Genomic DNA, 26,574 nt, shown 5'->3' with positions numbered 1-26,574 from the left:
TCATGCGAGCAATTCGATTTACAGTTATGATAATTTTGCAACCATGTTTAAGACAGATTTGAAGTGGTTTTCGTATACATTTGCTGTTAGTCTTATCATTGCATTTATTTTTCTGCATGGTGCAAACATGGGCTTGCCATCTTGCCACGCGTGCTCTACAGTTTCTCTGGCGAGTTTAGAAATCTTAAGTTATACTTTGGCGGCCCTGGATGCAAAATGTTAAAAGGCGAAATAAATTATATAATATGCTCTTTTCTTCATGAGAACTATGATAATTACGTCATTAAACTTTAAATTTTTGCGCCATTTGCGATGCCAAGATGGAGGATCAATTATGCAATGACAATATGGCCCTTCGAGAAGCTCTTATTGAATGTCTTTCTCATATTTTGTCTCCTGAGCAGCAATTGAGATTGAATGCTGAAGAAAGGTTGAAACTTCTTGAAGTTACCGAAGGTAGTCGACTGTTCCGTAGAGTTTTTGAGTATGAAAAGCTTATACTGCTCTGCTGCACGTTTCTTTTGTGTTTATTTAATCGTAATTAATAATGCTTTTTCTTGATGTTGATATCTGAGAATTTTGATTTATCGACTCGTGCATTTTGTATTAATTTCAATATACTTAATCGTACAGACGCCGCGCAATTATACAAGACAGGAATCGAGCCATTTAGTATTTATTGGAGATGAGCCATTTTTGTATACGTACAGCTTACATAATACAAAGTATTTTTTACTGTGGTGTACGTGAGAGCCATTTACGGGCCATATGGTGGAGAAGTTCTAACTAAAGTGAAATAAATCATTGTGATATTGATATTGGCAAAGCAAAGTGAATATTTAGCACCTGTGTGGAGTCCATGAGTAAATCATTATAGAAAAGTATATAAAGAAAATACAATGTAATACACGATTTATTTGACTGTAAAAGACAAGCTCTTATCCTATTTTCTGGGATTTGATGCGATTAAATATGTCAGACTGGGATAAATTCTAGCAATAGTATCCCAGCATAATCATGGACAATCTAACATGATCTTTTCAAGAGTTGCAGGAAGTTTTTGTGGTCTTTGATATCTCCAAAGTCTTTCTTAACTTGTTATATTTTATCGATTTGACACAATTGTACATGATTTCATAAAATGACTTTTCGTTGCAACAAGAGTGACTCTTAAGATGCATGTATCGACTGTCTCTTAGCTTAGTTGTTAAAAAATTCATTTTATATTTTCGATAACATTTTACACTTGTTAACCCCTCTTGTTAGACTATGGTATTCATCTGGCTCAGTTGTCTGTGGATGAAAACAGTGCATTACCTATCCGACAAGTTAGTATTCATTACATATTTATGTAATATAACCCATAAACCATCCAAACAGTGTGCTGGTTTTTGTTCAAATTTCACAAATTGTTTTCCAGTTGGCATCTGTCATCCTGAAACAGTATGTTCAATCTCATTGGATGCCAATATCAGAGAAGTTCACCCCTCCTGTAACACCCAGCAAAGTATGTATGCACAACTTCAACATTATAGCTAGTTATGGTGAAGTATGAAGGCTAGGAAAAATGCTTGTATTGAAAACAATAGCAGCCTAGAAATAATAAATTTGAATAGGGGTTGTCAAGTCAGCCATTACATTCATGCCATTTGATTATGAGCGTAGACCAACAATCCATTATTATACTCTGGGTAACTGTTCTTTGGTATATGTTTGTACATGTTGATTGGTAAAGTAGTTAGTACAGTCGTGAGGACTGTTGGTGTTAGTATTGAATGACGTTTTAACATCCTTAGCGGTAGTCATCTTCAGAGACTAGTTATGTTATTTCTTCCATCAAAGTTAATTATTTAGACACAAAAAATACGTCATTAGTGAAAGTATATAAGATCTCTCGAAAATTTGAGTTGAAATCCGGCTACGAACGAAGTATTTTCACTGTACGACGACATTTACCTGAAAAATTACTTTCTCGATGGTAACTTTGTCAAACCAGGCCCATATCCAAATCAACGTCCTTGTTTGACTTTGGACTCAATGTTTCAAGAAGCAGAATGTTTACCGAATCAGTTTTGTTTCATTATTTTACTAATTTTTTCTCACAGGCGAAGGCTGCCATTCGTGAAATTCTTCCTCATGGTTTAAAAGATCCAATCAGCAAGGTCCGCTTGAGTGTGGTAAGCGAATAGTTGATTCGTTACGTAAAACTCATAAATTGTAAATCCATTTTGTAAGAAGATAAGACCACTGTTTCTTCCTTTGTTTTTTTTTCGCAAACTGTTGTTTGTTCCACGATTTTTGAGAAGCTACATGTTTGTAGATGTAGCTAGATCGTCCAGGTTAGTAGAGTCCTGAAAAGGGCTGTTGGTGTTGATATTCAATGATGTTTCGACAACCTTGGCGGTAGTCATCTTCGGGACGATCCACGTTCACACACATGTAGCAATACTCCCTCGTTCAAACTATTCACTTTATTTTGAGAAGCGTTACCGTTCCATGAATGTCATAAGTTCAAACCAAAAAGAAATTCGAAAATTATTAAAATAGCCGAAGAATGAAGATATTCAAGGACTAGCTATTTGCCAAACATTTCAACAACCCTGTATGGTAATATTTGCCTATGTTTTTCTTTTGTTGAAAGTGTGAACTTTGTTCAGGCGTATGCGATGTCAGCGATTGCACATTGGGATTGGCCTGAAGCTTGGCCAGACTTATTTGGCACCTTGATGCAGGCACTTCTATCAGAAGATCACAACTTTGTTCATGGTGCAATGCGCGTGCTCACGGAATTCTCGAGTGAAGTCACCGATGCTCAGATATCCCAAGTTGCTCCTATTATCCTACCTCAGATGTGTCTAATACTCACCGAAGATGTGGTAAGCCATGTTTTTATACTTTAATTTCGTACTTTTGTGTCTTCATTTGTTGTATTTTTTGTATATGATTTTTTAATTGGCACGGCGCGCTTTTAGAAGAAATATTTTTCAACATGCGAAAGTTCAAAATCCTACCTACTGGCTAGTGCTCTTTATAACTTTAGCGATTCTTTCCCGTCAGTTCTATCTTGTTAGAATTTATTATATGTAGAGGAATAATTGGCATTAGAAAGTATTCTCTTCCAAATAATTATATCTGTGCTTCGTTGTTTTTAGAAATCCTATTTTCGCACATTAACATTAATATATGGGAAACATTTTATACAGTAAAGAGTGAACACACATAGCTATATCATATTCATGTTGTCAATTTTTTAAGAAATATCACATTCGAACCAGAAGTCGGGCCGTGAGTATATTTAACACTTTCGCTGAATTGATCGGATCCTCTTGTTCTAAGGTAATTTTGTTTTACAAACAGTACATTATTTGATATGTATCGAAAATATTTTGTTTAAATTTTGTTTTTATGACATCTTTTGTCAATTTCTTATCGATGAAATTATTCTGCAATTTTTTAAAATGCGTTTTAAAAAGGCGACTTTTGTGGGTAAAATTTCGGATATACGTATATTAATCAAAATTACTTTCAATGGTTGATGATTTTTGCTGTGCCTTTATGAATTATTTTGAATGATTAAAAACTATTTTCAGTCGGTAAGAAAACAGTTATTCCCCGTCATGAAGAGCTTTCCTCCTGTTTTGACGCAAGTCCTTGCTGTACCAGACGGGGAAACGTCGGACTGTGGTTTAAAAATGGAAGTTCTAAAGGTATTCTCATGGCGAGACTACTTATTAACTAATATATATATTAATTAAATACCTAGACATGTTTTTTTCGTTTCCTTTTTTTACTGGCTCGCAAAAAAAACTCGCGAGTATCGTCTTATAACATATGGGACTAATTCAGGCATTTTTGTATTATACATAGTACCTAAGTAAGAAAATAAGTGCATTTGTCATGTCTTTGTGATTAGCGTCAGGTGCATGTGATTATAGCTATTGCAACTTCCTTTGCTTGTTGTGTTATTTGTCGGCAAATCCATCATTTGATTGTGCATTTTTTGGACATCCCAATTGTTCCATATTTATTTCTCGGGAACTCATTGCTTTTCCATTAATGCGAACAAAAACTAAAAGACAGGACTGTTTAGCATTTTACTATACTGATGGCAGTGGCGTCGTCAGATTGTTCAGACCAGAGGGACAATGCAAACGTCAAATTTGTGAGACTTCAATGGGGATTTTGAGGCATGCTCCCTGAAAAAATGTTTGACATTATGTTCTCTAAAACGCCATTTCTCACCGGCAGAATTTATGATAATCTAAAAGCCACATATTTTTAGAATGGCAGCATCTTGTTAGATGTATGAACAAGATTGCTGTTTACTATAAAAACTTTGCTCCTTTAATCTCAAAATTAGTCTTTAGAATAACTGGGGAGGGGACGTCCCCCTCAGTTCCCTCCTCGGCAACGCTACTGATTAATGTCATTATAAAGGCCCGTTCACACGATCCGATTTGTCGGATCCTAAAAAACGGATCGTATGAACACACATAAAGTCCTGAGAAGGACTGTTTTTGTTGTTGTTGACTGACGTTTCGACAACCTTAACGGTAGTCATGTTCAGAGACAAAAACAGTCCTTCTCAGGACTATACCAACCTGGATGAACTACATTTACAAACATGTGACGATACTCCCGGGTTCAAACCATTTACTTTAACACATATAAAGTTAGCTTCCGACAGTCGGATCTGTCAGTCTAAAGGTAACATAAAATTCCGCTCGGGCATTGAGTAAGAATTTCAAGCATCATTTATACTGCAATGTGTGCATTTACAATGTTGTCAGTGCGACATCAGACGCATAAAGAGATTCGCATTTATTCCAAGCATTGACTGGCTTTTTAAGTATTTAATTGCCTATTGAATGCCACATACATTTCAACAGAATTGTATTTTTTCATGCTGTATTTCTCATATTTAAAATACATTATTGGCACATCTTTATCCATATCCACAGGCATTGACTACACTTATTGAAAAATTTCCAAAAGAGATGGCTTCTCAATTGAGTGCCGTACTACCACATGTGTGGAATATATTGACTCATGGAGCCGAGCGTTACCATAAAACGGTAATCAATTTCATGGAAGAAGCCGATGATCCGGTTGATTCGGATGGTAAGTTATATGAACGTTGATGAAATCTTATCACTGGTACTTGACTGTACTTAGATCTGTCGTGTTGGTGTTTTTTTTGTTTGTCTTGTCTTTTTCTTGTACAAGATGCGATTAAGGGGTATTGCATTCACAGTGTTGTAACTTGTTAGGTTGCCAAATAATTTTTTTTTGTTTGACATGTTTTTCAATTTTTTTGTTGTTGCAAAAATAGCGAATTTAATCGATCGAAACACTCTGGTGAAAGTTTTTCGAAGCATTTATGTGATAATAATGTTGGCGTTATAAATAATTTATTACTGACAACGAAGTACGTAAGCCCCTTTATTCAATCGAGTTACCCTTTAATATACCCTCCTGTACCCCCTGCTTCATATAATGCCCATAGTGCAGAATAGCTAAGGGATTTTCATTGTGGCCTGAACAGCAACATCGTCACATTGTATCCGAAAACATTATGTTTTGGTTTTCACAAGTGATAATTTAATTGTTCACGTTGTTGATTATTGTTGAATTGGAACAATAAATTACAATAATGCAAACACTTAAGTATGTAATTAGTAATAATCGGACATTAAAATCAGTAATTTATTTGAAACTTAAAGACAACGGTCATTGAAAGACCTTTTGAACTACGTATACAAGAATGCAAAAAATTCTTTCAAATACAATCCGGTCTTTCATTGAAAGCTACTATAGAAAACTTATCGATGAACTAATCTATCTTATGAGATAAAACTTCGACAAGATGAACAGCTTATTTGCTAGTCTTACTATTGTCTTATACCAATGTCAACCTAAATTTTCAAAGATTTACAATCACAATGCATATTTGTAAAATATACATCCGCCTTCTTAGTTTATGATGAATTATGCTCTTCCATACAGCAATGTACATGAAATTATTCTCCACAGGTGAAATTCTTACCTTTGAAGCAGTGGTATTTCAGGTCTTCGAGTTCATACAAGCATTAGTTGAATCAAGATTTAAAGTTGTCGTTAAGACTCACCTCGATCAGTTGCTCTATTTTCTTCTTGTTTACATGGAAATCACCGAGGATCAGGTACACAAAGTCGATCAGGTCTCCTTAAAATAAATGGAGGGGTGGAGGACTGTGATCAAAGGATTACTTTCGCAAGATTGTTGTTACATGTTCCTACGGTTTTAATAAAAGTTCGTCAGACATGAAAAGTGAAGAAAACGTAACTTCAGGAAGACGTAGAACGTCTTGAAAACGCCATCGTTGGGTTATAATATCAATATAATGGTATCGAGCATCAAGATGTAAACTATTCAAATAACGTGAGAGGTTTCGGAATGTTAGGTACAAAGGCAGACAGAAAAACAAACTAGTATGAGTAAATTCCTTCCCCTCCCCCCTCGCTTTCTTAATGTTTTTTTTCCTCTTGTTTTGAAAAAGAAAATTTGCCCATGAAGACTCGCGTTCTTCTGGGTTTTTTTTTGCGGTGAACGTTAACATAAACTTGTGCTCAACTGTATGCCATTTCACGTATAAATGGCCGTGCAGGATCTACATCTCTCTCTTGTAAAGTAATCGCATGTAATCACATGTGTTGAATGCAACTAGCCGTTGTTGTATTGACAATTGATTACGAAGAATTGTGTACACTAGTCGTTTTCGTCTTTCAAAATGATGAAATATAAATTGTATGTAGATGTTCTTTTTGCGTTGTCGTTGACGTTTTTCTGAACAATCTATCTAAATTGTAGGCTTGCATATGGATGTCAGATCCTAATAGATTTGTTGAAGACGAAGATGACGATACCTTCTCGTTTTCAGTTCGAATTTCTGCGCAGAATCTCCTACTGGTAAGTGTGTACGTATATGTATTGGTAACTCAATGTAAAGCGGCTTGCAATTTGCAACACTCGACATGAGATAATCGAAGTTTCGAATGTAGTAAAACTTGTTTTTGATGCATGCGTAAATTACCAGCGTTTGCGTGCAGTTTTTGAAGGCTTCTAACTATTATGTAGACGGAGGCAGCTTTGCGCAATAAATGCTAATGACCAAATCCAGGATATTGTGTTATCACTGAAAGGTGGTATAAAGTGTAGAAACAGATTAAATGCATTTCTGAATCAGTGAATCAGTTTGTTTGTTTTTGGTGAAAGGATTTCTTTCAGGGTTGCGTGTGGTATTTCTAGGTAGCTATGGCTATGATTTTTTTCATACGTAATCTTTTTTCACTTTTAGACACTCGCATCCGAAATGAAAGATGAAACTGCTGCATGTTTGGTACAAGCGTTATCCAAACACTTACACGAATCACGAACAGCAAAATCGAACGGAGATCAATTTTGGTAGGGAAGTAGTTTCGCGTATAAAAAATAAGCATGTTGCAATGGTTCGTCCATTACATGTAAGAACGCAGAATTCGTTAGCTTCTTATTTAAAGCTCAACGTATGTTTTGGTACATAAATGGTTATTTGATGTATTATTATATCATAGAAACAGCTTTTCCGTAATTCTGGTAAAGCATTTCACGCACATCATCTAGAGCGCTATTTTCTCCTTGTTGTGCAACTTTAGATAGTCAAAGGTTATTTGTACGAGAATATACACACGCAACATTGTTTTCTTGGAGCGCAATTTTCTCACAATTTTACCTCTCTAAGTAAAGGCTATGTGTACGAGAGTGTCATTGTGCTTGAGCGCAGTTTTTTCGTATTAACCCCCTCTCTAATCAAAGCTTTGTGCTCGAGGGCGTCCATAAGAAGTATTGTTTTTCTCGAGACAATTTGCTCGTGTTTGCATCTCGCCAGTCATTCGCTATATATGATGAAAAATTGGTGTATTTGCTTCGCATTCACGCCTTACATATACGTAATTCAAGTGTTCGAAATGTGCGCACTTTTAGCTATGTATACAATGAAAAAACCTAAATTTAACATTCTTTCTTAGTTGTTGTGAATTTGAAAAGAGTAAAGTCATACCAATGAAACAGCTTATTGAGTGTTTTGAGATGTAAAAATATCCAATAATGAGCTGTCGCCCAAAGCTTAGCTTTCATACGCTACTTCCAAATAAACCCCTTTGTTTCTTTAGGTGGAAAGTGGACGAATCGTGTATGCTCGCTATTGGTTCCGTTCAACCTCTTATATCAGAAAAGATTTTAAACGGCGAATTACAGTTTGATGTTCCAGGATTTTTGACGGAGGTTGTTTTGGTGGCTCTCAACGATTCGTCTGGTATTTACGAAAGCTACCTTGTCTAAACTGGCAGTAAGCCAGGATGTGAGATGTCACCCGATCATTTAGAGCTCATTTGTCTAATATTACTTATGCTGAGCTTCTCGTTAGCTTGTGTCTATAAACAATCTGATTGAGAAACTATGCCTTCTCCTGAACACACACTCACACTTCAACCCACTCAAATATCCCACACACACCAACCCACTCAAAATACCCACACACACCAACCCACTCAAATACCAACCCTATCCACACATGAACCCACCTACACACCAACCCACCTACAAACCAGTACACCTACACACCAACCCACCTACAAACCAGCCCACCTACACGCTAACCCACTCACACATCAACCCACCCACACACTAACCCATCCACATAGCAACCCACCCACTTTCCGACACTCCCACCCACACACACATCAACCCATTCACACACTTGCACATTTAGATTGTCCAGCGTCTTCGTAAGAGTTGACCAGCCCTAGGCACTAGAAAGATGCAAAATGCACGAAAAGGTCATTTGGTGTATAAATTTTGACTGCTATGATAGTTTAACGTTCGAGAACATATCTGAGCCAATTGAGAGTGAACAAGTTTATCATCGACTTATATGAATCGTTTGTTTTATGAGTTGACTATTTAAAATTTAGAACTATTTAATCATACACAGAACCATTTACGAACACAGTATTATGTATGACATTAATGTCATCATTTTATAAATGAAAATAATATTGAAGCTGATTGTTCTTTGTTCCTTGTCAACTGTGTTTGCTTATTTTGCAGCATCGCCGTTTCTTATTGGTCGTGCGTTATGGTTCAGTAGTCGTTTCACTTGCGAGATGACACCTGAGTTGTTGGCAAGGTACAGTAGTATGAAAAGTTTGAAAATTTCTGTTATTTTCAGTCGTGTTTCCTAAAGAAAATCCGAAATCTTTCGACTGATGCCTTGGGGTGACTTTTTGTACATAGTTTGAGTCAAATTTAGCGCTTTCTATGGCAGGCAGCCACTCTAATAAAGCTTGAAATTTCCATAAAGCCAGTTTGATTAAAGGAAAGCGAAAACAAACTCAAACCAAGTTTGGCATACCATGACTTGATACTACTTGCGATCTTCTTGGTCAGCGGGTTTTGATATTTGTTCTTTTAGATTCTTGGAAGGGGCGGTGAACGGTCTTCGTGAAACTCAAGTTCCTGCTATTCGTATTGGAGCTGCTCGAGCTACATATGGGTAAATGTCCAAAAAAGGGAGTGAGTGTCGTCTTTGGCTTTTCTTTTGATAAACCGACACATGTCTCGACTCACGACAGTGTTTGGGGTTTCTTGATTTGCGATTCAAATAGTGCGACAAAGAAGTATATTATAGCTAATAGTTTCAAAATAAGAGAAACAACGGCAGGCACAAATATTAACAAATAGAATTCAATGCAGAAAGAAGATGAAATTTTGATGATTCAGCCACAAACCACAAACACAAAACATATGGCTTTATAACAATTGAATGGTTTGCATTCAGTTGTTGTGTAGCTATTATGAAATTTCGACATCTTTCTTGGATTCCTAAAGTTTAGAGACAGAAAAAAGGGAATGATGGATAAGCTACCAAAACTTACTCACGCAACTAAATATAAAGCAAGTGACAGTTGACTTTTATGATCGACTATAGCGACAGTTAAAATCCATGTATGCTCCAGAATTTTTCAAGCAAATGAACGTCTTATTTTCAAGGCGACTTGGGAATCATTCGAAAGGCTGCTTTTCATGTCTCAGATAACCCGTTGTCCTGTAAAAGCAAAGACACATGCAGGGATAACTTAATTTATTCTGTAGGTTCTGCGATCGATTGAAGTCGAGTGGCAACGCAGCATTGTTCAATTCTTATTTACCCGACGCAATCAACAGTTTAATTAATATGTCCACCCAATTCAGAGAGGATGTTCTTTCGTTAGTTCTCGAAACTTTGTGGATCATACTTGGTGTAAGTATAAAGTATTGTGTAAGATTATCTTGCCGTCTTTTTATTGGTGCAAAGTTTCCATGGAAACGAGTCATACTCAGTGTAAACTTTCCGGGAGTGAATGTAATTTTTTCAATGCAGGCTAAGTAAATAGTTATAAAATTATTATAAAATTAATTAGTCATTTTGCCAAGATCACAAAAATTTCAGAAGCCATTGTCTTTATCGTAAATTTTGTAACGTTTGAGTGTCGGTTGGGTAAATTATAAAATAATAAAGGATCTTACTCCTGGACACCTTTAATATTCTATCTTGAATAGCGTTCGCAGCAAGAATTGAGCGAGATAGTGTTGTTTTCAATATTGGTTATGTGCCGATATTTAACTCTGAAATCACCCCTAGCTTGAATGGGCAAAATTCTGAACTTTGGCTTAAGGCTAAAAACGTATTGTTATACAATATGAAAACAACAAATGTTTATATAACAAATCAGCAATTAATTTTCAGTATCAAGTTTAATAGCCTGTACAATGTCAGCAATTTGTAACAAATGTTGTTTTTTGTATGAAATAAGAGCGTCGCATGTTAACGTTTATGTCAAACAAAAAACAATAAATATTCATCCCTTGATAGTTGATTTGTCGACTTGATATACAAAGGTTTGCTTTCATACAGATGAACAAAGAAATAACAGCTGCTTGGGAAGAAAAGATTTCGCCTCTTGTTGTAGCTATGTTCCTAAAACATGGAAATGGTATGTTTTTAATCCATAGGATCTTCTCAGTTATAGATCTTTATGTCTATGTTTTTATCACACGAGGAACTCTTATAGCATGGTAATATTCATATTTCAATTTATATGATTTCTTTTATCGTGTGACGATGACCTTGATTGCATTAGCCTAAGATAGAAAATAGATTCGTATTTTTGACATATCAATATTGCCCCCAGTTATGGAGCTAGGCCAGCTGGATACTGGGCTCCGCCACTAACTTTTTGTGAAGCTTTAGCTGGACTAACAACAACATCAACATTTATCATACATAAATAAGGGCTCGCTCCTTGATTAGTCAATGGCAGTGTTTGCTTAAGATGTGACTTGGTAATTTTTTATTTGAAAATGAAATTCATTTCATTTTGTTGTTTTCATGCACGCTTTTGTTTTGTTGTGTAGATCCCCAACTGAATCCTATCATTGAAGGTCTTTTTAAGGAGTTGGCTTACAACGAAGCATGTTTACCGGTAAAATGAAACTTCACGAAACCTGTGCATACAGTAGGAAGATCTTATCGCGACATTACACGAAGAAAAGTTATGGCGTGTTAAGATTTATGTCTATCAATGCTCGTGGATAAGTTTTTGTCTGTCTTTCTTCAGTTATTTTCTTTTTTCAGCTACTCCAAGAAAGATTCCTTCCTACGTTGGTTAATTTACTTGATGGGCCGCATGAAAAAGTTCCTTTGGGATATAGAGCAGTACGTTTTTTTTATGAAGGCTTCCATGTAATCGTTTCGACTGCACCTGTGACTTCATTCCTCATTCATCCAATCAGCTCAGTGATCTCGTTCTTCATGCACCCAATCAACTCAGTAGTCTTATTCTTTATCATCCACCCAATCATCTCCGTAGTCTCATTCTTTATCAACCCAATCATCTCCGTTGTCTTATTCTTCATCATCAACCCAATCATCTCAGTAGTTTCATTCTTCATTCACCCTATCATCTCAGTAGTCTCATTCTTATCAACCCAATCATATCAATAGTCTTATTCTTCATCATTCACCCAATCAACTCAACAGTCTCAATTTCAACCCCTCCTCCTAATAATCTCAATAGAATCGTTCATCCAACTTACTCTAGAGCCTATTTCCTCATTTACCGAAAATTATTCTTGTTCACCCAAAATTCGCTAAATAAGTTTCTTATTATGTAAATTTTTATTAAATAGGTCGCCATGGATATTTTATGTCACATAATTCGAGGTAGTGCTAGTGGTTTGTCAAACGCTCTTGTCAATAATGTCTTTCCAGTTTTGGTGTCATTTATTTTACGTTCAGACGACAATGCTATTTTACAGGTATGTTGAAACGTGTATATTTTTAAGGCAAGATGTTTCCTTCATTTAGCCTTAATGGAACCCTTTCGTTTCTTTAAAATGGAAATGATGATGCGTGATAGTTTGCTGCGGTTTGCCTCCAACTCGCGCAATTTTTATTGTCATTACTTCATGTTACACTTTATCAAGTTTTTAATCTTATTTTCTCAGCTATCCACCAACTTTATCGTAATTCGTCTCGTATGGTTTTTTTCTTTGTTTAGAGTGGCGGTGAATGCGTTCGCGCCTTTGTTTCAAAAGGTTCCGAACAACTCCTAAACTGGTAGGTTGCATTTGAATATCTAGTTATTCAATGTAACTTGTAAAGTTTTCCCTCCGTTTTGGAGTTGTTGCCTTCTGCAATTAAATAAAAACTGTAAGTTCATAGAGCGTTTTCACTCGTTCCCAGGAATCTGCTAAACAATAGAGAAAGCGGTCATATTGGTGTACCAAGCAAAATAACTGCTTTAAAATTTTTCTCAATTGGTACCCTAAAATCGCGGCTCCAACGTCAGGTGAAAACGCACTATAATCTCCTTTTTATCACGTGTTAACTTTATTGGTTGTTGAATTTGAAGGTGCACACACGCATTTTCCACCCAACTGAACATTTAATGACGCATGCGAACCCCCCAAAATCTAGTACATTATTCACAACAGAATTTAACTGCCATTGCATTTTTGACATGGTGGTTGAAAAAATTTTCAGTCTGCCATGTTTTTAATACGGCCCGCGGCCTCTTATTCACTGACCTTTTCAAGCCTCATTTACAGAAAGTCTAAGAACTTTAAGGGAAGGGTCATCTAAGATGAGGGTTTTGGCGCAATGTAACTCTGATATGAGCAGACGTTTGACCTGTTGTGATGTCTATAGTCAGTTAAATCAACATACATTGACCGTCAATTGTTTCCTTGCTGTAGGCAGGACAGCTCATCAAATAACGGCTTGACATATGTTATACGTGTAATTTCACATATACTGCATCCCGGTATTTCAGAATATGCTTCAGTTTTTGTCGGAAAACTGATAATTATTCTTGTAAAAAAGGTATATTACAAGTTTCTTCAATGCTCAAAATACACTGAAGATTGTAGTATCCCGTATAGTCTATTGTTATTGATTTACGTTTTTCACTGTTTAGGTGGGAAATAATTTGGGAGAAAAGTTGGATACTATCTTGCGGGAGAGTCTTAGTAAATTGCAAAACACACAGACATTGACAGTTATTCAGGTATCTCATTCGTCATTAGTATTTAATAATAAATGCCACAATTTTTTTCAAACTTTAAACTTTCCCGATTGAACCAAACCGTCTATGTTGTCAGTTATCTCTTTCCCATGGCGCAATCCCAGAAAGCTTTGCACTCGTTGAATACAGGTCTCGTTTTTCTTTTCAATCAGTCATTAATGATGGTGTTCATAAGCCTGATGTATCATCGTCTTGAAGATACCCTAAACTTTTTATCAAACGTGCCCGATCCGTCAGGAAAGTCTGCTCTTGATTTTATTATAAATATTTGGTGTAACAGACAGCAGGAATTTCACGGTGCTTTTGACTCTAAGGTTAGGTATGTGTGATGAAAGCCAAACTATCTACAATTTCAATTAATTGTATTTCTTAAAAAGTCTTTTTTTTACTTTTCGATGTTTTTATCATTAATAGGATTTTAGCATTATGTAAAATGCTGGAGCATTTTGTGAATAGCGGCGACAGGAGGCTTAGTGATATAATCGTGAAAGGCGATAGACATGTTGAACTTGAAACAGGTGACTGTATTTTAATTATGTTTTGCAACGATTAACATCGATCTGTTCTGCTGCACGTTCTTGCAAAACTGGATTTGAGAATCTTGGTTTCCTTTGGACGTTGAATGTTTCCTTCTGCATTTTAACGTCGTTGGGAGAAATATGTCACGCGAAATGTATGACCTTGCGAAATTTATGACTTTTATGGTACTGCTCGTGCGCAGAAATGCCCACGACTGATTTCCGGTCTGAAATTTTTGTAAATACTCAATAACATAAACAACACTTGCGAATGTAAATGAGATTTTTTATTCGGAAAAGTGCGAAATCTAACGGCGTCTGATAAAATCCAATTGTGATAAAAGAACTTCCTTGTGTTTGGTTTTGAGAGGTATATATTGATCCTCGTCGTCAGTTATGTGTGCGCTTTAAAGTTTTGTGCTGCGTCTGAATCGGGCATAAACGAACGTGGTGAAGAGGGAGGTTGCTCCAACCAGATCAACTTGAGTTATTTAAATAACTGCGTAAAAGTACTATTGAAAATGCGCATTTAATAAAGAAGACAAGTTTTTTTTTAAATAAACATGTTTCAACATCTTATGATGCCATCTTCTGTATAATAAAGAATATTTTGAATATAATAAATTTATATAATAGCAATATGTACAGTATGTATATATTATATATATATATATATAATCTGCTCATAATTGTATAAATTATATCACTCTATCATATGTTATATAAATTTATCATACGCATAATATTCTCTATTATACTAAAGATGGCATCGTGAGATGTCGAAACATGTTTATTTAAAAAAAAACTTGTCGTATTTATTAAATGTGAATTAGTTAAATAAATTATTCATTGAGTCCCTTCGTTCAAAATTTCAAATCATCTTTTGACTTATCTCCCCTCCCCTCTCCCAGCCACTATTTCATCAAGTGCCTGCCCCGAATTTGTTACGTAACTTACTTCCTTAGCAAAGTTTTGTTTTTCTTTTCGCTTCTAAAGAAATTCGAACAAGATCAAAGGCTGCAAAACGTAAGTGTTCTCAGTTTGGGCGTGTTAGCGTTTGTGGTCTAGATTGTCAAATATTACAGTTTTGCATGCATTAATTTAATTTGAAAATTTAAGACAAGCTAAGTCTCTCATTTGAGACTTAATTATTTTTTTCTCTTTCATTTGTCGCTTTTGAACGTTGTTTGTTGTGTGACTTGCATGGCAATTTTTCGTTCAGAACCGGAGCATTGGACACATATTCAAGCTCCTGTGAAGTTTTTCAAACTCCTAATCGACGAGCTATCAAATATGAATCAAAGCACGGATGAAATCGAGGAAATCACGGATGATGTAGGTGACATTGACAGATGACGTGATCAATGTTTTTAGCCTGATTATTATATACGTCGCTGACAATTGTTATTGTTCACACCTAAATAATTGTTTCGCTCTTTGGTAAATGCTAAGGCTGCGTTTACACTATACCGGATTCGCTGATCACGACATCTTCATTTGATATAAAGGCGTAACTGTTCGGAGTAAAAGCTTATTAAGCTGATAGATTTAGTCTATAAGAATGTTCAACCTGTAACGAAAGCAATCCGGCATAGTGTAAACGGGGCCTAAGCCGCACTTATAACGTTAATTAGAGGGAGGTTATAAATATATGTTCAGTTGTGCCCAACCGAGTTCTTCTGAAAACAATTCGCTTAAGCAAAATTAGCAAATAAAGTTGGTTCACACTAATGACATAATGACGGTAACATTACACCTATTACCCAATGATATAAACATAACGACGTATGGAAATAATCCGCTTTTTTCCTTTTGTCGTTATGTTCATGTGATTGTGATGCTGTCGCGGATGCTGTCATGTCGAAAAAATGTTTCGTTCACACAACAAAAATAATAACACAAGGGATCAAAGTGAACTTTATCATTCTTATGTTCCCTACGCTTTAGGAGCTGTTCACAGGAGACCGGTAACCGGGATTCAGCGAGGCGTGAAATGATTTTCAGTCATTGAAAGGAGCAAAAACTTCAACGCAAAACTTACAACCTTTTTTAAGCGTCATAAATCATTTTAGTTGTAATTTTCAAATCAGGCTAAATTATTTGATTTCATTTAAAGGTTTTGTGAATTTGTAAAGTTAGAACATAGAAAAATTGCTCAAATAAGTTTTTTGTTGTGAAATATTTAATCTTTGCAATTTGCCAAAATGATTTAACGCCTCGCTGAATCCCGTTTACCGGGCTCATGTGAACAGCCCCTAAATGTACGAAATTAAATTAATTAATCATACCTTTGTCGGATTGGAAACTCGCCCATCGAGAGGCTCTTTGTGAACATAATATTTTTATTATTTTTTGGAAGGAGGATTGGGATGACGAGGATGAGATCAGTGAATGTGGAGATCTGAAAAATATAGTTGGCTCTTCTTTTGCTCCTGCTTCCGATTTTCCAGGTTGCTCCGATACTGTCCCATAGAACGCTTGCGTTAAGTATATGTGAATTGTAAACGTGTTTTTTTTCTTCAGGATTTGATTTTATGTTTGATTTTCCTGTCGAAGAGGTTGAAGATGATCCTGATGTTTTAGAAGATCCGATATACAGTATGGATATTCAGGTTTGGTAGATTGAATTCTGTTGCGATAAGATATACCAAGCTCTGTTTAGCTAACCGGGTGGATCTTTCAAGTTTCTTTAGTTTAAAGTGTTTTGTTTGAGCGTTAAACTTGAAACTATTGATTTTAAGTGGGAACGAGAGCCAGAGCCGTCTCCAGACCGTTAATTGACGGGGAAGGGTGTTTATTCATGTATTCAGTTGTGCCCGACTAATTTCTTTTGTAAGTGAATTACTTTGAAAAGAAATCAGTCGGAGATTATTGAATATACGAATAAACACACGAATTAAATTTGTTTAAAACTATCTTATATTGTGTTCAGCGTACTCGGTCCGTTCAACTTTTGTATATGGCCTGCGTGTACGAACAATCGACATAAAATGTCTAAAAGAAATTATTAATGGGACTCATTCAATATTCACGTAGAGGGAGTTCATTTCAAGCCAGTCTACCTTATTCTATGTGTATAGCGATGTGCTTACAGAAAACAGGATTGCACTATAATTGAAGACAATGATTAGTAGCTAGCACATGGCATCTGTACGAGATGAGAGCTCTCACACCTTGCCTGACTTTATGTAGGATCAGAGTCACATGTTATAGTGTAATATTAGTTCATGAAAATTAGTTCACTAAAATGTTGTGCATATTGTGGCGAGTCAATACATTTTTTATTTTAGAACTATCTAGTGGAGTATTTAGTTGCATTCTCCAGACATCCTACGTTTACTTCATTCAATAATGGACTGAATTCGCACGAAAAGCAGACGTTGGCAAGAATTTTACAGATGTAGGTGTACGTAACAGTAGAATTTTACTGTTGTTGTACGTGTAGTGTATTTATATGTTCAAGAAGAAGTATATATTTATACAAAAAATATATTTTAGCTGGCTAAGCGTCGTGTGCATACGTTGCTTCAAGAATACTAGTTTCACAGTTCATGCTAAATTCATTGAAATTGTGCCCATTCTTTGCTCAATCCTTGAGTTTGACTTCCAGTTGCGCAAGCAATCATTACATAGCAAATATCTGGTGAGGTGAGTTTGAAGATATTTACTACCCCGAAACACGAACTATGGCGATAGTGCCTTGGACTGGCTAGTAAAATGCGGACTATTGGCAGTTTTTTGCTTGGCGTTTGATGCTTTTACAAACGGAGAAGTTTGCTGTAAACATGAGAAACTTGATTTGAGCATACTGAAGTTGGCTAAAATGTCGCTTTTTCGAGGCCGTAAGAGTCACATTGTGAAAACGCCAAGAAGATAGGTACTATTTCTTTGTTCAAAGCAAAGAAACCATTGAAAGCCATTTATTTGCTATTTAGCCACTTTTCATTACTAATAACATTGTTGACATCAGGTCGTTCAGTTCAGTCTTCGTTTACCACACGCCGATCTTGTTTTTCGAATTGAAGTCAGTGGCAATACCTAAAATAAATTGCTACTTAAGACGCCGGCGAAACGCAAAACCATTTTTAATTCAATTCCCCTGAGCATGTAATCGTCTTGTTTACGCAGTTTGTGATGGACGTTTAGTCGGCGTTGAACCATTACATTCTTGGGAGGATTTTTGCTTGCTTTGGCTTCTACTAGTGCAGTCGTTGAGATGTCCTATACCTTTAAACCAAAGAACCCAAATTGTCTTTTGGAAGTATGAATTGTCCATCCATATCAAAGGATTTCTTGATCGTGAACTGAATTATTCACCGTGTAATAGTTACTTAAATCGACGCACTTCAGTCATGCTTAACAATTGTCCTATGAATTATAGTATCCTATTAAGGTAAGGTGAAATTTTGTTCTGTAAGTAAAATCAGTTTTATGACGATTGCTTTGGGTTGCAAGTAAAATTTGAATATCCGAAATGAGCGCGAGGGAATTGTTCTTTGCTCCTATTGGTCAGATCCAATGACAACACCCATTGTGTCCATTCTGTGAAATCCAACTGAGCATACTATCATCTCTTTCGTTCTCTATTACCAGGTTGAGCAGACCGAATTTTTGGGGGGTTTTTAACTTAATTTTCAAATAAAATGATGATGGAACCAGCCTTCGAAGGCCTTCAACCTGAGGCAAGTGTGTTTTTAGCGCTTTTAATATGTGTAAAAGCGTGTACATGGCAAGTGTGCTTGCCAGATAGAACCTTTTGATATTATAGTGTGTGTTTACTAATTTCCCCTTATCTGCTTGGACATCTGTATGTTTATTTTTATATATGTATGTATACCGGCAAAGTGATTGCTTTATTCATTTGTTTTTATGCAGGAGGAAATATTTCCAAACCGAGTTTTTCTCGGGGGCCTAGATCGTAAGGTAACGTGAAATTAAAATTTTCTTACCTTCTCCTCAACAACTTCATTTGCCCAGTAATTTGCTCTTTCTTTTTTTTAAGTTTACGGAGCTGCAGTTAGAAAAATTTTTCTCAGAGATTGGTCCAGTAAATGATGTACGGATTGTTTGCGATAGAAAAACTGGATTGTCTAAAGGGTGATTATTTCTGGCTTTTTTTGCTATCGAAGTTAATTATACCTCGGCGTGCGATGTGCTCAGAGAGCTCTACCAACAGAAAACGCTGTAGTTGAAGTTAAATTAGTGTGAATTATAGATGATATCTTTTCGGCTTATTTTGTGCAAACTGCCTATGGTTTGTTTGGTTACTCGAGTGATTATTTACAGGATAATTCCAAGTTCTTTGGGAAAACCTTGTATACAAGGCGAACTAGTATTGCCTTAAACGGCCTATAAGACCTTCAGTTACTGATGTATCCCTTCTCATGATTATTTCGGTGTGGTTTGGTTTTGTTTACGATTAAAAACATCAGACAATTACCGGCATCTTTGATCTTACTTAAAGAAAGGACTTGATGAATGACACACGAGCAAAGAAAAAAGATTTATAACAAACACAGTCAACCAAGCATGCGATATTTCTGTTTTTCTTGTATTTTTATTTAAGCCACAAGCCTACTTGCCCATTCACTCTGTGTGGACCACGCAAAGTGATGCTCGAAAGTTGTTTTGCTGTATTATATCCATAAAATAAATAGCTTTTACAATTCGAACGGTTAAATTCCTTGTCGTTCAACTAAAATTTTCGAATTATCCTACCATTCACTTTCGCACAATGTATCTCTGGCAGCTATGAACAACTTTTCAAAATCAAAGAGCTTAAAAATCGAGAAGAAAAGACGAAAGTCACAAAAAAGTAGCAGGCTACAAAAAATTCAAAGAATGATACAGATGTTTTCTCATGTTTCCTGAACATTGACAAATCGTTTACGTTTAGCTGCACAAAATAGAGAGCTTTGGCAAAGACTACGAGTACGAATTTACGTCATTTTGGCGCGAAAACATTGTTGCGACAACAGCAACACGTAGCCGTCATCAATCTAAGATGTTTTGTAAATAATTAGTAGTCGCGACTACGATAATTTGTTAAGCAGAGAAAGTAGGTATATTTTTTCATTTTGTAAGAAATTAGTTTACAGTACTATTTTCGAGCATCTAGACTTTACTTTAAAACCTTTTTTGAGCGCATTTGTACATTTAAAAGGAAAATATGACCTTGAAAACTTTCACGTATTTCGTACGCAAAGTGAACAGTTTACAAACAATAAAATAGCATAAATATATCGTACATAAAATTTAGAATAGTGAATATTTTTCATTCTAAAGAGTCCTATGTTCTCACAAAATCAGTATTACCGATTAGTTGTATCATTATTGACAAATGGATCCGTAGCTGCTTCGCAAACGTCGGTGTTTTTCACCATAAAAATGCTCGTTCTGTTGTTTATAGCTAAAACTAAATTTTGACGCAGTGTTGCCAGATGAAATTTTAAAATATTCATGCTCGCTTGCGTCAAATGTTCACAAAAATGGCAAAAAGTTCATATTACATCTAATTTTTAGGGTTTGAAGCTAACGGATTATTTCGGAAATTTACGGAAACCTCGGGAATTTTCGAAAACTGTCGGAAGTATTCGGAAAACATCGGATTATCTTAAAATCGTCGTTGTTTTGAAGGAACTGTCGAGCGATGAAGATCTTCTTTTCAATGAACTATGATTTGTCTATACATTCTTTGTGAAAATGATGAAAATAGAAAAATGCATAAAATTTAGAAAAGTTCACAAAAAGTTCACAAACTTTTAATGTTCATGAAATGTTCATGCAGAGGGCAAAAAGTTCACAAATCTGTGAGCTTTGTTCACAATCTGGCAACACTGTTTTGACGAAGCGACAAAGACAAAAAACTTCCTCGTGCCATTCCCTTACACGGTCAAACTTCGTACTCGTAGTCGTACTCTTGCTAAAGCTCTCTAATAACGTTTTAGCTACTGTTGTGAAGTTTATAATAAATAATTAAATAAACAGTGTGGTCAGTTTTAATTGTTTTCATCCATTATACGTTTTAAAGAACATAGCGTGTGCTTGTGTAACCAAAAGCTTGTTTTTTCCCTCAAAACATTCCAATCACGTTTTAACAAGTTCATGGAACCTATGAATGCTTTGTTTTGTTTTAGTTATGGATTTGTTACCTTTGAAAACGTCGACGTTTGTCAAGAACTAATCAAACAGGTATTTTTCTTAAGACTAATCGTGTATATTAAGCCGTTGAAATGCTAGAGAAATATAGCCACCTATACCATCAATCATAACAGCATAGCAGGTAATGAACGAGGCATTTTGTTGGAGATTTTGGCATTGTTATTTACAGAATTTGGAACTTTCGTTTCAAATTTTTGTACTGCTGCCACGCATTTTTGCATTTTATAGAGTTTTGAACTGTTGTAAAAGGTTTTTGCCTTGTTCTTAATGCTCGGTCGTTATAGATTTTTTCACGGTCGTTCCAGATTTTTTGCACTGTTGATTACAGATTTTTGCATGCTTGTCAAAGATTTTTTCACTATTGTTAAATATTTTTGCTCTATTATTAAATATTATTGCATTGAAAATCTCTCAATACACGGTTTGTTGCACATAGGTTATCACTAATTGTTTTTTTTTCTATTAAACTGAGTATAACTGAAGGCTACCTCCCGCCAAAATATGAAGCCAGCAATTTAAAGAATATGTATCAACCAAGATGCATTGCGTGCTTTTGTTTGTGTTTATATCGTTACTTTTTGAGCTTGCCGCACAGTGAATTCAATTTCGTCACTACGTAGTCTAATTTATACGAAATGTTAGCAAGAAAAAGCATTCATTGAAAACTCTATTTTGCATTATTTTCGTTTGTCTAAACTAAGTTGCTTGCGTGGACCAGAGGACTACGTACAATAACAGAATCCGCCATTTTCTCGAGATTAACGCGCAATGCATCTTGGTTGACAAGCATTCTTTAACTAGTCCCAATCTTTCCATCAACACGGCCCAAAGAAAGCTAATTCAAGCACGTAGCCAGAACGATAATTTGTTGGGGGCATATTTCCATATATTCATTTTACCATCCGTAGAAGAACGATGGATTTCAAAAGAAATTAATACGGCATGTCATGCATATATGAATATGGGCCACCCCATCGTTCTGGCTACTTACCTGATTCTCTTTTTGCTGCTATGTGGCAGTGTGTTTTGCTGCTAGGTGGCAGTAAGCAACACGAACTTCCAGCCAATGGCATAGAGAATTTGTTTCTCGCAAAACCGGACTGTGGTGTTCACCCACTCGTAAAGTTATTTTGCCCAAAAATTTCTGCTAACATCTCAGACTTTTTGATGATGCTCCATCGTTTGCTGTATTTTTTGTTTGCAGGGCTCCATTGAGTATGAGGGGAAAACACTGCGAGTTCGAACTGCCGTTAGAAGAAAGGTACAAAAGGCGTTCTTCCCCACCTCAATCTTTCTCTCAATGTGTGCATGCTGTTGTCTTAAACATATATATGCCTTGTTGTTTTCCCAAGAACCTTTCTTTTGATCTAGCACATCCTCATTCACCTGATATAGCTCTCGTGATTATAAATCAAAATCAAGATTAGCAGTGGCGTAGCCAGATAGATAATTGGGAGGGAGGGGGCAATTTTTATATATTCATGTTTTTTTCGTATTAAGTTCTTTCGAAATCGATTGTTTTCTGCGGATTATATCATGAATATTGAAATACTGCCCCTCCAATTATCGATGCTGAAGATTTGCGCAATTCTTTGAAATTGAGTTTCCATGGAAATGTTTTATTTAAAAGACCATTATGATGTGTTATAATATGTCAATTTCAGTTAAAATCGAGATTATTTGATGTAGTATTTTATGTATTGTCATTACTTTGTTATATCAGAATGTTTACTGCCTTGTGTGTGCCATAAAGGCCTCAGAAAACGTCAGTTTTTGTAGGTCACCCACCACTCACTTTGCCTTAGGCAAAGCTCTAACAGCATATCTTTTTACGATGTTACCTCAGGACACAATATATATCCTATGTAAGATCTTAATGATTGTTTTAAACCAAAAACAACAGAGTTAAGATGTAATGTCAAAAACGTGACGGGAGAATGACCCATTTCGGGTTGCATTGCTAGTTGCATGCGACTAGTTATGGCTAATAATGAGAATGATTTCAAGAAAATAGATGATTACAATGAATGCAATCTTGTATGAATCGTTTTTTGGCATTGTCAGTCGAGGTCTGAATTTCATGGTGAAAACAAAACAATTGCCCAACTGAGCAATACTTTTAAGTATGATGTGACTGTTCTATTTTTGTGTATTTACCGTAAAATCCATGGTTGAACGGAAGCGGACTGATTAGGCATACTATTTGCTATATTGAGCTCAATGGAACTCATGTATAGTCGCCATGGACATGCCATGGAAGTACGAAAATCGATAAATCGGTGGGGGGACATATTTATATGTGCATGTTATAATCGGTCAAAAATAATGATTTCAATGGAACTTATTACAGCATACCACGCGTATATGATTACGAGCCCCCACCCCCCGTTAATAATCTTTCTGCGGACCTGATCGTCGCATTTGTTTCAATTGCTGTTGTGAAAAAATTTATGATATTTATGAAATGTTATTGTTTGCGTTGTGGTAATTGCCGTTGAGAAAGTTAGATAGTAGAAAAGCTTCTTCAATATAAAATACCCAGACTTAACGCGAATGAGCAACATAAATAATTATAAAATAAAAACAACAAAATGTGTACGGTGATTGGTCTATAGCTGTTTTTACATTAGCAAACTGTTATGGGCCAAATAGATTCAGTCAATCAATCGACGAGAATTTGCAAATTAAACGTTTGTTTTGAAATAAAAAAAAAAACATGCATGTCCATCCTGCATTGTTGCAGTTTGTGCCTGCATGCAATTATAATTTACCTTGAAACTGTAATACAAATTTTTGAGATAATTTAAAATACGTCTTGCTTTGTTAACTTGTTTTCATTAAACTTGTAAGGGCCAAGGTCAATTCGAGGATGAAAAGAAAGAAAATTTCAAATTGAAATTTCTAAACTCTCAGCCTAAAGGTAAATTGTATTAGCTATATTTACGTGTGTGTTTTGTTTGTGAGAAGGAAGGGGTGACTATGCCTATTTTCAATTTTAGCCTGATTATTCAAGCATTATTAATTTGCTGCTGTATTCCTTATTTCAGTAAACCATGCAGACAACATGTACTATACATACTTATGGCCGCCTACAGCTGCTGAATATCAAAATTATCATTACGCATTGGCTGTAAGTTTTAAAAATTTCTTTTTACTGTATTTTTCATCAAATTTAGGGATTCTGACAGCAGTGGCACTCAAACCCAGGCTGTTTGGATTGGGGGAGGGGGGAGTTGAAGCCATATTTCTGCTGGCTTCAAATACCATATTTAGTTTAATTAGACGTGTAAAACCTGCCATCATATGAGAATTTAGCGCCCCAACGATACAAGTATGCTGTGAAGACAAGGATTTGGAAAACTCATGGCTTAATTTTTCTATTATATACATCTTTCGGCAGTAACACCTTTACATCACCAAAAATAAAAGATGTCGGAAAGAAACAGGTTCTCTTATTTTTTGCAAGAAATGGTCATGAAATTCGTTCGAATCGAGAAATTACTTCCGATTTGTTGTTGTCCTTAGCTAATTGCCATTATTTTTGTCTTGTTTGCCCTGTTTCAAAAACGGCCTCTCACCTGTTACTTCCATTCTGTTTTCAGAAACAGGACAACCTGGGTCTTCATGACTCACCGAGTGAAATGCCCATGCTTTGCACCTTAAAAGAAACTCAAATGTTCTAAAACTAAAATAAATGTAGGAACTCGGCATACTCTACTCTTTGTAACCATAGTCACGTTATTTTAATTGCGCCAAACTATAGTACTTTGCATTTCAGCTTTTTCTGCTGCCATTCAGATTCATCTTTATTAAATTCAATTATTATGCCAATTGCATTGCAACAACTTTATCCATGTTTATTTTACAAGATTGCTTTGGTAACAATCAGTTGTAGTCGTCCACAAGACTTCCCCAAAAAAATTGCGACCTCTCTAGCACAAACGTTAATACATAACGTGCAAATTACCCTTTTCACTAATTGTTTTGAGGAGTCTGTTTCACATTTTAATTTATTTATCATTTTAGTATCAAAATGTTGTATACGTTCCCGCTGTGTATTATCAGGTAATGTAACTTGTCGTTAATTGACCATAAATATCAATTCCTTTGCATTCACCATTTAATTTTAACTTTTTTCTTTAAATCGGTGTTAAAAGAAGGGAGTGAGGGGCATTAAACATACAAAATCTTTTGGTGCCTGAGAAAATTTTAAATGTTCACTTCAAGCAAATGAATTTTATTACGATTTCTCTTTTTAAACAGCCATGGACAAGTTTTTAAAATTTTACAAAAGGTATGTTTCCCGTCTGACTCGTTCTCTAGCCAATTTACGCGTGCATTCAACATATTGTTGTCTGTAGATTGTACACAATTTGACATTACCTTCAAACTAAAATGAAGCATCTACCAATTAAATCAAAAAAAATTTGGAAAAGCAAATTTGACACTTTCACTGGATGACTTATTATAGTGAGGCTACGAACCGCATTCCTTGCATTGTTCAATTCTAGCTACTGCCAGACTATAGCTATATTTTATTTCTTTCGTCACAATTCCTGCCACATGTCACTACTGTGTAAACTTTTTAAAGTCATTGTATAAAATTGTAGTTACTTCGGTGGTCTGTTATTTTAGAAATGTTCTTTAAACACAATGCTTAATGCCATTTTTACGTTTTTCAGATTTACCATTATGATGCAGAATATATCTATCTCTTAAAAGGAAATGAATTTTCATCTTTTTTATGTAAAAGCGTGTGACTTGCCAATTTTTACACCATTATCGTTTTATTCTGCTAAGTTATTGATCTTATGTGTGATGTATATTTATGTGTGTGGATTAAATTGCGACTGAGCTTGCATAGAGAATGTAAAATGAACTTCTAAAAAGCTGTAGAAGTGCTTAAATATACACTTTACGCGATGTGTGACTTGTTGATCGACTTTCATTAATTTTAGTGCAAAGTTACTGCAAGCATTTTTAGTATTTGCGTTATTCGTGCATCTTTTGCGTCATTTTCATGCAAAATTTGCGTCTTTCGTGCATCGTATGCTTTCAGACTTCAATCCTCTAATTCCACCGTTCTATATAGATATTTATGTAATAAATAGCTATGTTATTGCCTTGACGTGTACATCACGTCTTTTTTTAAAATTGCGTATGTCCCTCCTCCCACTCTTGAAGTATTGAGTTTTAATTTAGATAAGGGATGTAAGTCCATTTGCAACGCTGTCCAAACGCATAGTAAACG

General features: G+C 35.6%; 2 protein-coding genes across 3 annotated transcripts; both read left to right on the top strand.

The window, feature by feature from the left end:
• The first annotated feature begins 313 nt into the window (after nucleotides 1–313).
• Nucleotides 314–17,668, top strand: LOC124446753 (importin-9-like). 2 transcript variants are annotated; one of them, XM_046997631.1, is made up of 29 exons: nucleotides 314–456; nucleotides 1,267–1,328; nucleotides 1,421–1,507; nucleotides 2,106–2,177; nucleotides 2,658–2,876; nucleotides 3,256–3,336; nucleotides 3,591–3,707; nucleotides 4,962–5,121; nucleotides 6,034–6,182; nucleotides 6,851–6,949; nucleotides 7,338–7,444; nucleotides 8,191–8,333; nucleotides 9,128–9,206; nucleotides 9,492–9,572; nucleotides 10,172–10,319; nucleotides 10,974–11,052; nucleotides 11,474–11,541; nucleotides 11,694–11,774; nucleotides 12,248–12,376; nucleotides 12,619–12,677; nucleotides 13,316–13,442; nucleotides 13,537–13,626; nucleotides 13,797–13,963; nucleotides 14,059–14,162; nucleotides 15,159–15,188; nucleotides 15,385–15,497; nucleotides 16,522–16,612; nucleotides 16,686–16,774; nucleotides 17,453–17,668. In XM_046997631.1, the coding sequence occupies exons 1-29, from the start codon at nucleotides 321–323 to the stop codon at nucleotides 17,564–17,566; spliced, it is 3,081 nt and encodes a 1,026-aa protein (XP_046853587.1). In that variant the 5' UTR covers nucleotides 314–320; the 3' UTR covers nucleotides 17,567–17,668. The 2 variants fall into 2 exon arrangements, 1 of the variants encoding a protein (XP_046853587.1); XR_006948522.1 differs by lacking the exons at nucleotides 16,522–16,612; nucleotides 16,686–16,774; nucleotides 17,453–17,668 and having other exon boundaries at nucleotides 13,797–13,958; nucleotides 15,385–15,471.
• A 776-nt stretch (nucleotides 17,669–18,444) lies between these two features.
• Nucleotides 18,445–26,256, top strand: LOC124446345 (protein boule-like). The gene is made up of 10 exons (XM_046997190.1): nucleotides 18,445–18,844; nucleotides 19,038–19,085; nucleotides 19,165–19,259; nucleotides 21,299–21,353; nucleotides 22,528–22,584; nucleotides 24,174–24,243; nucleotides 24,371–24,453; nucleotides 25,350–25,388; nucleotides 25,587–25,617; nucleotides 26,006–26,256. Exons 1-9 carry the CDS (start codon nucleotides 18,806–18,808, stop codon nucleotides 25,602–25,604), a joined length of 504 nt encoding a protein of 167 aa, XP_046853146.1. The 5' UTR covers nucleotides 18,445–18,805; the 3' UTR covers nucleotides 25,605–25,617; nucleotides 26,006–26,256.
• Nucleotides 26,257–26,574: the final 318 nt, after the last annotated feature.

The sequence above is a fragment of the Xenia sp. Carnegie-2017 genome, unplaced genomic scaffold (genome assembly GCF_021976095.1).
Source record: "Xenia sp. Carnegie-2017 unplaced genomic scaffold, XeniaSp_v1 HiC_scaffold_22, whole genome shotgun sequence".
Classification (NCBI taxonomy): domain Eukaryota; kingdom Metazoa; phylum Cnidaria; class Anthozoa; order Malacalcyonacea; family Xeniidae; genus Xenia; species Xenia sp. Carnegie-2017.
Note: the sequence above shows the minus strand (reverse complement) of the source record. Positions and strands in the feature narration are given on the sequence as shown.

Coding starts and splice junctions, on each gene's coding strand:
- LOC124446345 (XM_046997190.1), top strand. CDS start 18,806: ATGATGATGGAACCAGCCTTCGAAGGCCTTCAACCTGAG. Junction 21,354..22,527: donor GTCAAGAACTAATCAAACAG/GTATTTTTCTTA, acceptor TTTTGTTTGCAG/GGCTCCATTGAGTATGAGGG. Junction 24,244..24,370: donor TCTAAACTCTCAGCCTAAAG/GTAAATTGTATT, acceptor TCCTTATTTCAG/TAAACCATGCAGACAACATG.
- LOC124446753 (XM_046997631.1), top strand. CDS start 321: ATGGAGGATCAATTATGCAATGACAATATGGCCCTTCGAGAAGCTCTT. Junction 11,053..11,473: donor GTTCCTAAAACATGGAAATG/GTATGTTTTTAA, acceptor TTTGTTGTGTAG/ATCCCCAACTGAATCCTATC. Junction 14,163..15,158: donor ACATGTTGAACTTGAAACAG/GTGACTGTATTT, acceptor TCGCTTCTAAAG/AAATTCGAACAAGATCAAAG.